A 16753-nucleotide genomic window follows, 5' to 3' on the forward strand; every position below is an offset into this window, starting at 1 on the left:
TTAAATTCTGCAACTTAGAAAGGGCAGAATTCTTAAAGTTCTGACATAGATTTTGTAAGAACTTTTCTGATTTTCTTATGACTTATTACGTTCTATCGCTTGTCGTACGGCCGGCTGTTTCGCGTTTCTCCTATGTTGAATAATGAATTTTTAATATTATCTTAAGTAGTTAAAGATAAAATCAATTTTATTGAATGATTTTTTGCAACGTAAAGTAATTTTTGGGCAGCCAAATGGCAAAAAAACTCTTTAAAAATGGGCAAACTTATCGTCAGACGTCTTCTTCGAAGGAAAGAGTTTTTCGTGGTGTTGCTTCTATTCGGAGTGGTCTTTTTGATATACCAAATTTTCTCGGTCAATCAACTAGGTAGAGAACTAGCTAGAAGAAACAATGGCTTTAGAAAGAACTTTAGGGAATACGAAAAAGCGGACGATCACTTTGACATGGACATAGCCAGGCGACGCGCCGCTTACGAAGAAGCCGATCGCGTAAAACGAGAAAATGAAAGCCCGCCCAATGAAGGCGAGAAACAACCAGTCTACGTTAAAAGAACTTTAGGAGTTTTACCCAAAAACCAAGAGCTTTATTCGCAAAGGACGGTATTTCGTTGCGTATTAGGAAATTTGGAAATACCTTTTGATCGAGTTAACGATGATTATTGCGATTGCGAAGACTCCTCTGATGAGCCAAGTACAAATGCCTGCGCTAATGGAAGGTTTTATTGCACCTTTCAGGATCCACTTTTGCCAAATCCAGTCTCTGTTCCATCTAGTCGAGTAAATGATGGTAAATATTACTTCATTCCTTAAATAACCATTTTTATTTAAAGGAAAATTACAGATAACATAACATTATTCCTTAAAAAACGGCATTTTTTTGAAATATAAAAGGAAAAATATTATAAAAGAATAAATTGTCTGTTATTACAAAATAATTAGTCTTAAAAATAATCAAGGACTACTGCGCCATCGGCCATTGATTTAGTGGCGTCTGCTAAACCGAACCTCTTATCCCACTGTGATTGGTTTAATTCTCACAGACTGAGAGGTAGGGGGAGCGGTTCAGTTTAGCAGACGCCACTAAACCAATGGCGGATGGCGCAATAATCCTTCATTGTTTTTAAGACTAATTATGTTTTAATAACAGACAATTTATTCTTTTAAAATATTTTAAGTTTAATTTATTTGTAATTTTCCTTTAAATAACAATTCACCGTTAAAATTTGTCACCAGGAATTTGTGACTGTTGCGATGGTTCGGATGAATGGAAGAACATCATTCTACCTAGTCACGTTCAACTCTCAGGTAAATTAATTAATTAACTTTTCAAAGTTAATTAAAATCATTGGATCAACCTACTTCTTCAATTGAATTTCAGATTCAATTCAAATGCGGTTAAACGTGGACCAAACACCTTGTCGTAATCGTTGTCTTTAAATTTATCCCAAAAAAAAGTATAAATTGTCTTTCAATCAAAAATGTTTAACTATAGTGAGATGTTTTACATAGCATTTGTTATCATCAAATTAAAATTAAAATTAAATTAAATTAATTATCAATCGCAATTGCTTTGTTAGTTTCTTTTTAATCAATTAAAAAATAATTAAAGGCCACTACACGTTTTTTTATAATTAATAAATTTAGTACTAATGAACTATAACTCTTTGGGCTTCCTAATCGTTAAATGTATCAAATTAATTGATTAAAAAATGAAAAATTAACATTGTTCACGCAAATAATACTGAATAAAACAACTCTCTGTTTCTACTAATTGTGTCTGTTTATCGTTACTTTCTCCCTTCAACATTTCTTTCTTTTCTTTTTTTACATTATTTACAATATTTTTAATTATTTTTAATTACAATTAAATCTATCTTCATAATCTAATACATAAGTACCATAATTATTAATTATATTTAATTAATTTAAATCCGACTTAAGAAGAAGTCAAATCAACGTTGTTTTGTTTTCACTTCCTTTAGCAATTTCAACATCGTTAGTTCGTTACGTTATTTTTGAAGACCTCACCGTTTCCAAAGCCTAACGCGTTTTGTATATAATTAAATAACATAATTAAACTAATTAAAAAGGTATGGGAACATAATTACTACAAATTAAACACGAAATTATTCAAATTAATAAATTTATGACAATAAGAATTAATTAAACTTCCTTCATTAACTTTTTAAAATTTAATACACGTTTTAAAACTTCAAACAAGTTCAAACTTCAAAGGCACTTAATAATATATATCATTCGCTAATTAACCCAAAAAAATCATGCTAATTAGTTAAATAATTAATTAATTATAATTAACTATATATATAATTTGTAAAATTCATTAAAAATATATATCTTATTTAGTCCTTAATTTAATTGCTCTCGCAAAAACAGTTCAAATTGCTCTAAAATTAAATTAACTAGTAACTAATCAGTAATCATCATGCAACATTGCGTTTGCGGGATTCGCTTATTAATTATTTTGGTAATAAAAATGAATTAAATTAAATCCAGACATTAATTAATAAGAAAAAGGGGTTTGTTTTTAAAAGGCCATGCGGTAAATTAATGTTTTTTAAACGTAACGTAGGAATTAGAATTGGTATAGTTGCTCTTAAGTCTTAATATTCAAAGAACTCGCTGGAAAATGGAAAAAAATAAACGAGAGAGAGAAAAATAAGGTAAATGATGTCAATTAAATAATAAATAATTAAAATTCATTCAAATGGCAAAATTTTAACTTAATTAATTTGGTTAAGAAGAGTTAATAGCGGTTAAAGGTTAGAGACAACAAGAGGAATATGTTGCAAGCGTGGGTGTAAGAAATAAATTTATTTTTTTTTACCTTGTGGCAACACTTGGTATATTTAAACGTTTAGAAGTTGCCTGACGTTGCCTGGAAAGAAATGTTTGAGGTTGAGGAGATATTTGACGCATTCTTTCTTCAGCCGTTTTTCTTTGAAGTTGAGCACCCTAAATTAATTAAATAATTTGAGGGACTAATTAATGTTTCCTAAACGATTTAATTTAATTTACCATGTTGTAAAATGCCGAGGTTAAAAGCTGCGATTCGTATTCTCTCATAGCAGCCTCTTTCTGCGATTCTCTCTGAATTAAATTAATAAATTAATAATTAACACAGATTAAATATTATTTAAAGGGAGGGTGAAGTAGAAAATCAAGTGATTTTTTATCGATTCTTCTACTAAATATAAGACCAGTCTGCATAGTCAAACATTTAGGAAATACCAGCTCCGAATGATTTTAAAATTCAAATTAGGTTCAGATTTTAAGGATAATTTTAAATAAGCCCCTCCGACCAATCGCGTAACGCCCTGCCTTTTTGTTAACCAAATTCTCGTGGCACGTTCCGTGTCTCGCGAAACGACTGTCACGTCGCGCGCCTAATTTTATTAAATCTCGTGATAAATTTCATTCAACACGGAACGTGCCACGAGAATTTTGTTAAGAAAAAGGCAGGGCGTTACGCGATTGGTCGGCAGTCCTTGTTTAAAAAATCCTTAAAATCTGAACCTAATTTGAATTTTAAAACCATTCGGAGTTGGTATTTCCTGAATGTTTGACTACGCAGACTGGTCTTATAATTAGTAGAAGAATCGATAAAAAATCACTTGATTTTCTTCTTCACCCTCCCTTTAAAATAAGATTAAATAATACTAAATGATTTAATTAAGTCACCTCTAGGTTAGCGATTAACTTTTCCTTTTCGTGTAACTGATTTTTGAGAACAATTATATCGGGGCTTTCATTTTGGTCAAGGTTTTTCATGACGTGTTTAGCTTTTTCAACGCATTTCTTATATCTTTCATTCTTTTCTATTAAATCCTTTATTTCTTCTTCTTTCCTTAATAATAAATCTTGAGCAGCGGCCAATTTTTGATCTTTATCCAAACTTTCACTTTCAACCCTTTCCACGTTAGTTTTCTTCTGTTCCAATTCTAATTCAGTTTCTTCCAATTTTCTGGCTAACATTCCCATTTGTTTTCGTAAATCAGCTCCGACGCTGGTATTGCTGGCCGCCTGATTTTCCTGTAAATCCTGAATATTTCCCTCCAATTCCATAATGCGTTGATTGGCCAATCTATTTTCTGTTTCCAATTCACTCAAACGTGACTTTGTATCATCTAAAAGCGCTTGAAGGAAAGTTAATTGTTGTTCATCCGCCGTATTTTGACGTAATTTCATATTTTCGTGAGTTAATCGGATTAATTTTTCTTTGATCTCGGGATTAACTCCATCGATAACGTCAACATCCGAGATTGAACCTTCAGTTCTCTTATTTCCATTTCCTTCTCTCATCTCTTCGTTTTCTATTTGAACTTGAAAACACTTCAATTCTTCTATTGTTTCTCTCATGGTGTTTCTTTCGCTAATTAATCTCTGTGATTAATTAAAATTAGTTGGGGAATATAATTAAATTAAATTTGGAGTGTTTTAAAGGGAGGGTGAAGTAGAAAATCAAGTGATTTTTTATCGATTCTTCTACCAATTATAAGACCAGTCTGCATAGTGAAACATTCAGGAAATACCAGCTCCGAATGATTTTAAAATTATTTCAAATTAGGTTCAGATTTGAAATATAATTTTAAAGAAGGTCCTCCGACCAATCGCGTAACGCCCTGCCTTTTTATTAACAAAATTCTCGTGGCACGTTCCATGTCTTGCGCCACGATTGTCACGTCGCGCGCGAATTTTATCAAATCTCGTGATAAATTTCATTCAACCTGGAACGTGCCACGAGAATTTTGTTAATAAAAAGGCAGGGCGTTACGCGATTGGTCGGAAGTCCTTGTTTAAAATTATCCTTAAAATCTGAACCTAATTTGAATTTTAAAATCATTCGGAATTGGTATTTCCTGAATGTTTCACTATGCAGACTGGTCTTATAATTAGTAGAAGAATCAATAAAAAATCACTTGATTTTCTACTTCACCCTCCCTTTAAAAATATTATTTAATATTTACATCTTTCTCTTTCTGAAGTGCATCCAATTTTTCCGAGAATCGTTTCGCTTCAAACTGACATTTGTCTGCTTTTCGAGTTTCCTCGAATAATTTTGTGTTCAATTCTTGAGTTTGTTTCTTAAACGATTCCATCTGGGTTTTTAATTGGGCAGTTTTTTTCATTTCCTAAAATAATAGTCAGGTAGTCAGGGTCAATAAAATTTTATTAGTAGGCGAAAAATAGGCCACAATACTAAAGGACGTTACTTCTTCTAATTCCAAATTTTTTTCCACGTAAAACGCATTTTTCTCCTCCAATTTCTTTATTTGTCGTTTCAGATCACTTTGGTCACTTAATTTCTTTTTATACGATTCGATTGTGTTTTCGTAAAGTTCAACTTTATCGGCTTTATGCTTTAACACGTCTAATTCATCCCTCAGGGCTCTAGCAATCTCCGCTGATTTACTGAATTCGTCATTTTTGCCTTGCAAATCAGTTAGCTCTTTTTCCAACAACTCAACCTTCGCTTTATATTCATCTCTAGCAGTTTCGAGATTAAAGACCTCGTCTTGAAGAATGTTAAGTTTATGCTGCATTTGTTGGAATCGTCTCCCAGCCACAGTGCTAAATTTGTTTGTTTACTCGTGAATTAAGAATCTTAAGAAATTAAAATTTGTTTCTAAAGTTTCTAACAAACCTCGGATCTTCCAGACTTTCAATGTGATTAAGTTTATCACTAAGTTTCTCATTTTCGAGGATTAGAGCGTTTTTTTCTTCCTGTAGAATCGCAACTTGCATGTCAAGTTCGTGACAGCGCGCAGTTATTTGTTCTCTAGCGTCATTAGCTATTTGAAGATCATGGGTTGTTTTTTTAACTTGTTCGTTCAGTTCTAAGTAAGAATCGGGAGCTACGGCCGTAGGAACTTCTGTCATAATTAGCTAAAAGATTTAAATTACTTTAATATTTAAGTACAGTTAGTTTTTACTTTAGGAAGAAAATAAACATCCGATACCTCTTGAATAGCATTCATAACAACTTGTTGCACATTTTCTTCTAAACCCAAAATTGCTTCAATGTATACTTGTTTTTTAGCGCAATTTACAGCACATCCTAAAATAAGTTGCAATAGACGAGCCAATTGGCTGGAGTCTTGCTTCTCAGCAATTTCATTGATATTTGGGATCTGATAATCCATTATTTGTTGACCTAATATCTCCATATTATAATCTAGAATGCCTTTAAGCACCTTTTTTAGATTGCTTTGCTATATAATACAGTTTAAAATTATTATTTCTCATTTTTAAAGTCACTATAGGGTAATGGCAGCCCTATGCCTTCGACTGTATTAAGCTCTATGGGGAAATAACATGGGGTGCCATTAGTCTATTAGGGTATATAGAGTAATGGCAGCCCTCTGGCTTTTACTGTATTAAGCTCTATGGGGAAATAACATGGGGTGCCATTAGTCTATAAAAAGTATTTAAAAATTTAAACAAACCCTGAGCCTCCAATTATCAGGTGACGCTGTTTTTAGCTTTGATAGCCATATTGGATTGAAATAATCTGGCGCACTATCGTTTATTAAAAGGATTATTTTAAAAGTTGAATATTTATTTAAGCAAGTACTAAATCTAACGTGTTTTTACATTTGAGCGAGCACCTGCGCCAACGCTACACCATCGGAAAGTTCACTAGCAGTGCTGTGAGGGGCCTCAACTTTGAACGTTTTAATCTAATATGGGATTTAATTTAAATTTCTAATCAATATATGTAATTAGTTTATATAGATCATATTTTTCACACAAAGAACTGGTAGATTATCTTATACACGTATTATTATTATTAAATGACCATTAAATTTCTAATCTTCCTTCCTTGCAAAAAAAAAAAAAAAAAACAGGCCAAGGCTTACCCAAGTTATCAGACTGTCAGCGATTCCCTCCATATTGCTCATTTTAAAGAATGTAAATCCTCTTCGGCAACTTTAATTAATTAGTAGTTAGCTAATCAGCGTTCCATTAGATACAAAATTTCATGAATTAAAAAAAGTAACTAATTAACGACAACGAGCGCAAGTTGCAGTTGCAGTAGAAGCCCTTTATTTGCTTGTCGTCGGATGGTCGGAGATCAAGACTAGCATAGCCCCCTGGATCACGCGGCTCGCGGACGCAGGCTGCTCGCGCTATAGAAGCCCGCCCAATGGGCCCGAAAACGCGTATCAAGCATTTTAAGCCAAAAATCAAAGCCGTCAGCTTTTAACATGGTCGGCTATGGGGGGAACTAAGTTTTTTGGCCCTAATTTGGCAAATACTGGCTCAAATCTCTTGAAATTTTAATGAGAGGTGTAAAATAAGGTTTGTGATTTTTGTGCAAAGTTTCAAAAGATTATATTTAGTAGTTTTTTTGTAAAAAAAAATTAAAACTTAGCCGTCTATGGGGGAACCAGGTATTTTGCCCCTAATATTGAAAATACGGACTCAAATTTCTTGAAATTTTAATGCGAGGTGTACTGAAGGAATATTAATTACCGAGCGAAGTTTGAAAGCTCTAAAACCAATAGTTTTTTCCCTGAAATTCTTTAGAGATCCAGCGTTCATGAGTATCGACCCTAGTCAAGAACTACAAAACTTTACAAGCTGCTCGCGCTATAGAAGCCCATTCAATCGGACAAAACATGCGACTTTTGGACTATCGGCGGGGAGTTCAAAGGAACCCAAAATTAACATTAAGTTCTATGGGAGGAGGTAGGTTTTTGGACAGATCCTTTGTCCTATTCATCCAAATGACCTGAAATTTTAATGAGACTTGTGTTTAGACGTGTCTTATTATTCTAAAAAGGATTCAAGCTTTTATAGTCGATAGAGTTTTTTTAATAAAAATTAATTTCCAATATCAAAATTGTAAATTCAGTACATACATAAGCGAATAAGGTACTTATAACCGTTTTCCAAGATAAAAAACCCAACCCCATACTCCTTGTCCAAAACATGCCTTTTAAAAAGTATTAGATTATACAGCCAGATTGTCTAGCCCATAATTAATTAGTTTTACTTCAAGAAACCAAGGAACGCTTTTGATGTAACGTTTGAAGCTAGCGCACATCTTGGGGAAACTAACCTTAGTATTATCAGAAGGGGATAATAGGAGAAGGATGACACTCTGTAACCTCTTAATGCTTTAGTTATGTAACGTCATTCTTCAGAGGCTCACCCTTTTAGTTTGCTTTCCCGCTCATCAAACTACAAATAGGCATCGCACCGTAAGGTGAATTCTATAGTTGTTTGGCACCAAATCCCCAGCAATCATCCCACAAACCTCGTCTTGACATGGGACAAAAATGCACAAGCGCGTCTTGCCAAATATTTAAACGCTAATAGAGTAATATGAGGGAACCATTTATCGCGTATGTGATTCGTCTTAATAACCTTGCTCTAAATGTTCCGATGTTGGGAAGAGTGACGTTACACTTACCCCGCTTTGTGGTACACTTCTCTCGAAGAGAAGTATTATATACTTCTGGTATTATTGACCATTGTCATTACTGGAGGGAAGACTCGCATCTCTTCGATTGCACCATTTTAGGTGGAATTTCTGATAGCGTTTTGACGTGTATTCCAACCAGATTATTCTTACAGGACACCTTAAGGGGCGGCTAAACCTATAGCATCTTCTTTCTTCATACTATTTTTATTTTACTAATTTTCTAATTAAGAACAGGAATAATTAGGCCAAAAACAAACAAAGATTTTGGAATATATTACACATTTCATTTCAGAACTTTTGATCAACGTAAAACAGGGTCCCCTGTAAAATTAATTAACTTTCATAGGAATTAGTTTAATTACTATGATTTCAGGTTTCGACCTATTAGACAAACATGTGTACAGGGTGGTTTTTCCAGCTGCAGGAATCCATAAACTCCAGTACCACTTTCTAAAAGTGGAGAAAAGTGTTTTGAAGACATTAGTAAATTATAATTAACTAAATTATTAATTATATTAGAAAATAGAAACAATAAAATTGAAACGCACGCTCCCGCCATATTTTGAAGTCTGCCTAACTTCAGCAGCGCCATCTAGTGGTCTATATTTGCACCAAAATAAGCCTATTCATTCTGGGTTCTTTTGGAGCGATTTCCGTGGGAACGAGATGCTGCGATTTTCTGTGCGATTTTTGCTGGTAAATATTTTGATTTTATTTATATTTTAAGGGTTAATTTTGATTAAATAACAAAGTTTTATCGCAACCGATCGGAAATTAAGCGTTGGAAGTGGAAAATTTATGGTCAACCCTGCCAAAATACGTTTGTTAATTACGACCAAGGCTTAAGGGACCACTTTTGTTGGCACCACTGGGCTCTGGCTGGTGCTACTATTACCAAGGCTTACGAGAGACCACGTTGGCACCACGGATTCAAGGAAGCTGTTGCCTCTTTCAGTAGTGGTATAAGAGATCTTTCCAGGTAAATATTTTATTTATATTTTAAGGGCTAATTTAGATTAAATACCAAAGTTTTATCGCAACCAAATGGAAATTAAACGTTACAAATGGAAAATGGAAATTAAACGTTACAAATGGAAAATGTATCTTAACCGTGCCAAATAGGATTGTTAATTACGACCATTGTCTGTTTGAAGAAAACATAGCCTTAGTTGATTTTATATATTGGTTACCAAACATAATGGTAGTTATTTGGAACTCCATAGTTCTAAATAACTAATGCACTTTTGTTGCTTTGGTTATTGGCTGTATATTGCCCTTAACTGAAGCGAGTAGAAAACCTTTAACGGCAGATGTATTAACGCCGAAGTTAGGTTTCAAAGTAACTGTAGTTCTCTAAAATGTTTTCAATTAACAAATCTATTGGTGTAAATATGGGTGTCTAGGGCCGGAAATAAGCACAGGACACAATGTCCAATAACATTTTAAAATGTCCCATACTATTTTTAAAAACCAAGGGGGTCACTGGCCAATTTTACCAATTATTTTTCCGAAAGTTTTGATAGCTTAATCAAGAACACGCGATACTAGTTTTGCACACTCTAGTGGACAATGTCCTATAAATTTTCTAGTCAAAGGAGTTAAGTCGTTTTTGTCCTTTGAGTATGTTATAGTCCTATTTGCCCCCCCCCCATCCAACCATATTAGAAGCCCGAGTAATTAAGCAAAAGGTTCACAAACATACCACCTCCATAGGAAAAGCATTACACCCAACTTTGAAAGCTCATAACTGTGGTTCTACTAGAGATATGGGGATGTCCTCTGACTATGTTATAGTCCTATTTGCCCCCCCCCATCCAACCATATTAGAAGCCCGGGTGATTAAGCAAAAGGTTCACAAACATACCACCTCCGTAGGAAAAGCATTACACCCAACTTTGAAAGCTCATAACTGTGGTTCTACTAGAGATATGGGGATGTCCTCTGACTATGTTATAGTCCTATTTGCCCCCCCCCATCCAACCATATTAGAAGCCCGAGTGATTAAGAAAAAGGTTCACAAACATACCACCTCCGTAGGAAAAGCATTACACCCAACTTTGAAAGCTCATAACTGTGGTTCTACTAGAGATATGGGGATGCCCTTTGAGTATGTTATAGTCCTATTTGCCCCCCCCATCCAACCATATTAGAAGCCCGAGTAATTAAGCAAAAGGTTCACAAACATACCACCTCCGTAGGAAAAGCATTACACCCAACTTTGAAAGCTCATAACTGTGGTTCTACTAGGTATATGGGGATGTCCTTTGGCTATGTTATAGTCCTATTTGCCCCCCCCCCCCATCCAACCATAATTACACTCAACTTGAAGGCTCATAACCGTGGTTCTACTAGAGATATGGGAGTGTCCTTTGACTATGTTATAGTCCTATTTGCCCCCCCCCCCATCCAACCATATTAGAAGCCCGAGTGATTAAGCAAAAGGTTCACAAACATACCACCTCCGTAGGAAAAGCATTACACCCAACTTTGAAAGCTCATAACTGTGGTTCTACTAGAGATATGGGGATGTCCTTTGAGTATGTTATAGTCCTATTTGCCCCCCCCCCCATCCAACCATAATTACACTCAACTTTGAAGGCTCATAACCATGGTTCTACTAGAGATATGGGAGTGTCCTTTGACTATGTTATGGTCCTATTTGCCCCCCCCCATCCCAGCTTAATTACACTCAACTTTGTAGTCGCATAACTGTGGTTCTACTAGAGATATGGGGATGTCCTTTGAGTATGTTATAGTCCTATTTGCCTCGCCCCCATCCAACCATAATTACACTCAACTTTGAAGGCTCATAACCGTGGTTCTACTAGAGATATGGGAGTGTCCTTTGACTATGTTATGGTCCTATTTGCCCCCCCCCCCCATCCCAGCTTAATTACACTCAACTTTGTAGTCGCATAACTGTGGTTCTACTAGAGATATGGGGATGTCCTTTGAGTATGTTATAGTCCTATTTGTCCCGCCCCCATCCAACCATAATTACACTCAACTTTGAAGGCTCATAACCGTGGTTCTACTAGAGATATGGGAGTGTCCTTTGACTTTGTTATGGTCCTATTTGCCCCCCCCATCCCAGCTTAATTACACTCAACTTTGTAGTCGCATAACTGTGGTTCTACTAGAGATATGGGGATGTCCTTTGAGTATGTTATAGTCCTATTTGTCCCGCCCCCATCCAACCATAATTACACTCAACTTTGAAGGCTCATAACCGTGGTTCTACTAGAGATATGGGAGTGTCCTTTGGCTATGTTATAGTCCTATTTGCCCCCCCCATCCAACCATAATTACACTCAACTTGAAGGCTCATAACCGTGGTTCTACTAGAGATATGGGAGTGTCCTTTGACTATGTTATAGTCCTATTTGCCCCCCCCATTCCACCTTAATTACACCCAACTTTGAAGGCTCATAACTCGGGTTCTTCTAGATATATGGGGGTGTCCTTTGACTATGTTATAGTCCTATTTGCCCCCCCCCATCCCACCATAATTACACCCAACTTTGAAGGCTCATAACTGTGGTTCTACTAGAGATACGCGGAGTTTTTGCACACACTAGTGGACAAGGTCCTATAAATTTTCTAGTCTAAGGAGGGGACAGATGTTCTATATGAAAGTTTCCTCGTTTCCGGCCCTGTGGGTGTCAAGCCCATTTGTTTTCACCGTAACATTTGTTACAAGTTAGCCGTATCCAAATGGCTTCTTGGAAAGAATTTAGAAGTTTATTTTGATAATAATTTTGTATTAGATTGTTTGAATTGAACAGGTTTTATTTTTTAGCTATCATCTGTTTCCAAAGGAGAAATTTATGTTGGATTCTAGAATGAATTATTATTATTTGACAAAATACACCCTATATTAATCAGGTCAATGAACCCATTACAATTCCGGGTCTACACTTTGATTTTATCCGTTGAAACTGAATCTCACTAGGAAAACAATTTAGATATTTTAGGCTCTCAGTGAAGTAATTAAATCTTATTAATAGTAATTTTAGCAATATTAACAGGACAATTCCATTCTCAATTCAGGTCTACACTTTGATTTTATCCGTTTAATGGGAATCTCATTAGCAAAAAAGACCATTTCGACAGCCTGTTACATTGTAGGCAATTATTGGGGTATTTAGTTTATTATTTATTATTATATTTATTCTTAGAAGGAAAGAGCTTGTGTCCTTCTCTTTTTAGGGATTTTTTTTCGCCAGGACATGAATAAAATGCTGAAATATGGAATAGGTGAAAACTGGTCCTAGCCCTCCCTTTTAAGAATAATGAACGCGTAATCAGGATTTTAAGGGTGAGATTCCCTTTGCGGTATTAAGGCATCTACTTTATGATTTTAATTATAAATATTTTTAGGGGAAAAGCGTTTGGCAACTCGTTGAGGGAGTTTTGTAGGATCTAAATAAATTTATGATTTATGTTTAAGGTAGAAGGTTGCTTATACGCTTTGTCCTTTAAAAATGAACACGATTTTGAGCGGGTTTAAATCAAGGCTTAGGTTTTTATGGTATTATTTTACTTCCCCATACTAAGATATTGAGTTTAATGTTAGGAGTGTGCTATTTATGTCAAATAATAATAATTTGTCTTCTGCCCGAACATTTTACGTTACATCATGCAAGAATATTCAAGAGGATTTTCATATTAAGGTAATTTAATTTGAAATTATGCATGTTCCATTTTCTCTAAATATTAATAAGAATTTCTCTTGCGCAGAAACATTCTCTCGAGTGGAGGAATTCAATCATCGAGTGGAGGAATTCAATCATCGAGTGGAGGAATTCAATCATCGAGTGGAGGAATTCAATCATCGAGTGGAGGAATTCAATCATCGAGTGGAGGAATTCAATCATCGAGTGGAGGAATTCAATCATCGAGTGGAGGAATTCAATCATCGAGTGGAGGAATTCAATCATCGAGTGGACTTTCATTGGAAATCCCATGCTAAGGACGAAGTTTCCTTGTTTTGGGGGCTCCACAGCGGGCTTTAGTTTAAATTTAATAATTCCCGAGTAAACCAGGGACTTGTTAAATTTAAATTGGGCTCGCAAGGCTTACCTTGGGGGTGGTAGCTTAAGTTTAAATCTAAAGTTTCGATATTGGGGAAGGAACAAAAATAGTCGAAAAACACTTGGGGTAGTTTTTTTGACCTTTTTTATGCTTATTTTATTGTTTTTTTATAAATTTTTTATTTTTTTAATAAATTTTTCAAAAAAAAATTTTTTTTTGTAAAAATATTGTTTTTTTAATGTATTTTGTCACTTGTTTTTAAGTAAAAAGCTTAAAAAAAGGGTCAAAAATATCCCCCTAAGTCCAGAGAAAAAAAAACTGAAACCAAGTCTAGTATGTAAAAAATTCAAGAAAAGAAAGAACGAGGTTTAAGGCAAAATTTATTCAGTAATAAACAAAAAAACCAAAGTGTTTACAAAAATTTCGAACCAAAAAAATATTAAAGAGTTGTGTAAGTTAAAGTTTGAACGCGAAAAAAAATAATAAGTAGTTACAAATAAAATTTGCAAGCAAAAAAATTAAGTTAAGTGGTTACATGAAAATATTGCAAGTAAAAAAGATGTATTTTGTGTCTTCTAGCTTCGATGATTTCCTCCATATCTTTAAGTCAGCGCTAAGAGAAAGAGCAAGTCCAGAAGACATCATGTAACGTGAAACCAACGAAGCATGTCATCAGGAATGATAGATAGCGAGTCCAGAACAGCATCTTGCGTCAATCGGAACAAAGGATGTCATCTGGAAGGATAAGTCTCGGAATGACCAGCGACAGAAAAATCCAAGAAAATCATCCACATCTATAAATTAAAACATATTAATAACACATATTAAACTATTGCCTACTAACAAAGTAATCTCGTAGATTTAAATAATTTAAGAAAAGCGTGTCATTAATTAAAAAACTGGCTACCAAATTTATAAACCGAGACGAACTACACCAACTAATTGCCACCCTAAATTAAAGAAAGTTGTCTACCATGAATTCCACCCCGAATTAAATAAATACTCTCGCTAGCTAATTCCCAAAATTGTATAGAAAATAGCTTTAAGAAAAGCGGCCCTTTATTTAAAATTAAATTGTGTAACTTAATGAAAATAATTTAAAACATCCCCTAAGAACTACACCAACTAATTGCCACTCTAAATTAAAGAAAGTTGTCTACCATGAATTCCACCCCGAATTAAATAAATACTCTCGCTAGCTAATTCCCAAAATTGTATAGAAAATAGCTTTAAGAAAAGCGGCCCTTTATTTAAAATTAAATTATGTAACTTAATGAAAATAATTTAAAACATCCCCTAAACTAATTTCGGAAAAACTTGCCATTCATTTATTTTAAATTACGCAGCTTAATAATGAAATTAATTTAAAATATCCCCTAAATTAATTTTAGGAAAACCTGAAATTTATTTTAACTAAATTGCTTGCCCCTTTTAATAGAATAATAATTTAAAATATCTTCGCCAATTTTAGGAAAACCCTTATTTAAAACTATTCCCACAGATAGAACCCATAAACAAAAACCTGAGTTGAAATTGGACAAGGCTGAACTTGGGCTTAGGGCAAACGTCCACGTGTCTTAAAACTATCTCTACGGGACTTGATTTTCGAAAATCTGTCGCTTTAGCTCTAAATTAATTAATAATAGCCCCTAAACTAATTTTAAGAAAACCTTCCATTTATTTTAAAACTATTCCCACAGACAGTTTCCGTAAAATAACTAGAGTTTAATAAGACACGGCTTAATTTAGGCTTAGGGTCCTCGTGTTTTAAAATTCTCTCGGCGGGACCGGATTTCCGAAAATCCGTCGCGTTATCTCTAAATTAATTACATACCCCGTTTAATAGATTATAATAATAGCCCCTTAAGTAATTTTAGGAAAACCTTCCATTTATTTTAAAATTATCCCACATACAGAATCCGTAAAATAACTTGAGTTTGATAAGACACGGCTTAATTTAGGCTTAGGTTCCTCGTGTTTTAAAATTCTCTCGGCGGGACCCGATTTCCGAAAATCTGTCGCGTTATCTCTAAATTAATTACGTACCCCGTTTAATAGATTATAATAATAGCCCTTAAACTAATTATTAAGGAATTCTCTCTTGTCCAAGATCTTGTTGTAAAATTTTATTTATGGTACTTGATTTTTAATAAATAAATGAAATTCACTAACATTTAACACAACCTAATTAATTTAAATACTTGAAATAAAATAAATAATTTAAGGGGAGCTAGATGAGTTTGGATTATTGTAAAGTTTACGCTTACGGACTGTTAAAGCACCACGAGGCGAAGCAATGGCGGCCAAGTAAGTTGAAGAGCGTCGAATTCAGCTTGCGTCCTCGGCAAAAACGATCATCGAAATGGCAGAGCTATCAAGAATCGACCTTAAAAGCCGGGATCACAATCAGCTGGGCTGCAAAGGTTTTTCCAAGCGACCTCCACGACGGGTTCCAGGCAAAGAATGAGTCGTCTGACCTCGACGGCTTCCAGGCAACGAAATAGCCGTCTGACCTTTGCCTGCAACCAAATACATTTCCAACGTCGGGGGGCGCTAAAAGCTCCTATGCGCGGACTCGGGTGCGCCATACCCCGGGCACGAAATCCAAATAGCTGAACACTGCTAGGCCTATTTGAATGAACGCTAGGCCTAAATGAATGAACGCTAGGTATAAATGAATGAACGCTAGGGCTAACTGAATGGACAATCATTACCTATTACCATTAACATCTGTCGTGACGTCACAAGTCAATTACCTCGTTGACGTCATAGCTGACGTCACCGGATATGACGTCATGACACGTCACCGGATATGACGTCATGACACGTCACCGGATATGACGTCATTGATCACGTCATCTGATTTGACGTCATTGGTCACGTCACCGGATATTACGTCGTTGGCCACGTCACCGGATATGACGTCATAGCAAAAATTTACCATGCTTTAGATGTCAGTAAATACGTAACTACGTACACAGCGCCCCTAGCGGCAATTTATGAACTATCTATTGCTTACACGAATGTCTATCAGAATTTTATCATGTTTTAGATGTCAGTAAATACGTAACTACGTACACAGCGCCCCTAGCGGCAATTTATGAACTATCTATTGCTTACACGAATGTCTAGCAGAATTTTATCATGTTTTAGATGTCAGTAAATACGTAACTACGTACACAGCGCCCCTAGCGGCAATTTATGAACTATCTATTGCTTACACGAATGTCTATCAGAATTTTATCATGTTTTAGATGTCAGTAAATACGT

General features: G+C 35.0%; 3 protein-coding genes across 8 annotated transcripts; 2 read left to right on the forward strand and 1 right to left on the reverse strand.

Annotated features, from left to right (window-relative positions):
• The first annotated feature begins 63 nt into the window (after positions 1–63).
• On the forward strand, positions 64–1771 carry LOC149691929 (uncharacterized). The gene is made up of 3 exons (XM_089869406.1): positions 64–787; positions 1234–1305; positions 1379–1771. The coding sequence occupies exons 1-3, from the start codon at positions 256–258 to the stop codon at positions 1435–1437; spliced, it is 663 nt and encodes a 220-aa protein (XP_089725532.1). The 5' UTR covers positions 64–255; the 3' UTR covers positions 1438–1771.
• LOC149691930 (protein Hook homolog 3-like) lies at positions 1566–7146 on the reverse strand. Of its 3 annotated transcripts, none has more exons than XM_089869403.1 (11): positions 6879–7146; positions 6613–6698; positions 6465–6537; positions 5979–6230; positions 5663–5904; positions 5232–5589; positions 4986–5150; positions 3700–4401; positions 3037–3108; positions 2846–2973; positions 1566–2040 (listed from the first exon to the last, which is right to left on the reverse strand). In XM_089869403.1, the coding sequence occupies exons 1-11, from the start codon at positions 6918–6920 to the stop codon at positions 2025–2027; spliced, it is 2136 nt and encodes a 711-aa protein (XP_089725529.1). In that variant the 5' UTR covers positions 6921–7146; the 3' UTR covers positions 1566–2024. The 3 variants fall into 3 exon arrangements, with proteins under 3 accessions (XP_089725529.1, XP_089725528.1, XP_089725530.1); XM_089869402.1 differs by having other exon boundaries at positions 1566–2640; XM_089869404.1 differs by lacking the exon at positions 1566–2040 and having other exon boundaries at positions 2842–2973.
• A 62-nt stretch (positions 7147–7208) lies between these two features.
• On the forward strand, positions 7209–15709 carry LOC149691931 (uncharacterized). Of its 4 annotated transcripts, XM_089869407.1 has the most exons (5): positions 7209–7320; positions 7549–9145; positions 9229–9428; positions 12249–13122; positions 13190–15709. In XM_089869407.1, exons 4-5 carry the CDS (start codon positions 13039–13041, stop codon positions 13487–13489), a joined length of 384 nt encoding a protein of 127 aa, XP_089725533.1. In that variant the 5' UTR covers positions 7209–7320; positions 7549–9145; positions 9229–9428; positions 12249–13038; the 3' UTR covers positions 13490–15709. The 4 variants fall into 3 exon arrangements, with proteins under 4 accessions (XP_089725533.1, XP_089725534.1, XP_089725535.1 ...); XM_089869408.1 differs by having other exon boundaries at positions 7304–9145; XM_089869410.1 differs by lacking the exon at positions 12249–13122 and having other exon boundaries at positions 7304–9145; positions 14063–15709.
• The last annotated feature ends 1044 nt before the right edge of the window (positions 15710–16753 follow it).

The sequence above is a fragment of the Phalangium opilio genome, unplaced genomic scaffold (assembly GCF_054372755.1).
Source record: "Phalangium opilio isolate 3A_F unplaced genomic scaffold, DU_Popi_V2 ptg000025l_1, whole genome shotgun sequence".
NCBI lineage: Eukaryota > Metazoa > Arthropoda > Arachnida > Opiliones > Phalangiidae > Phalangium > Phalangium opilio.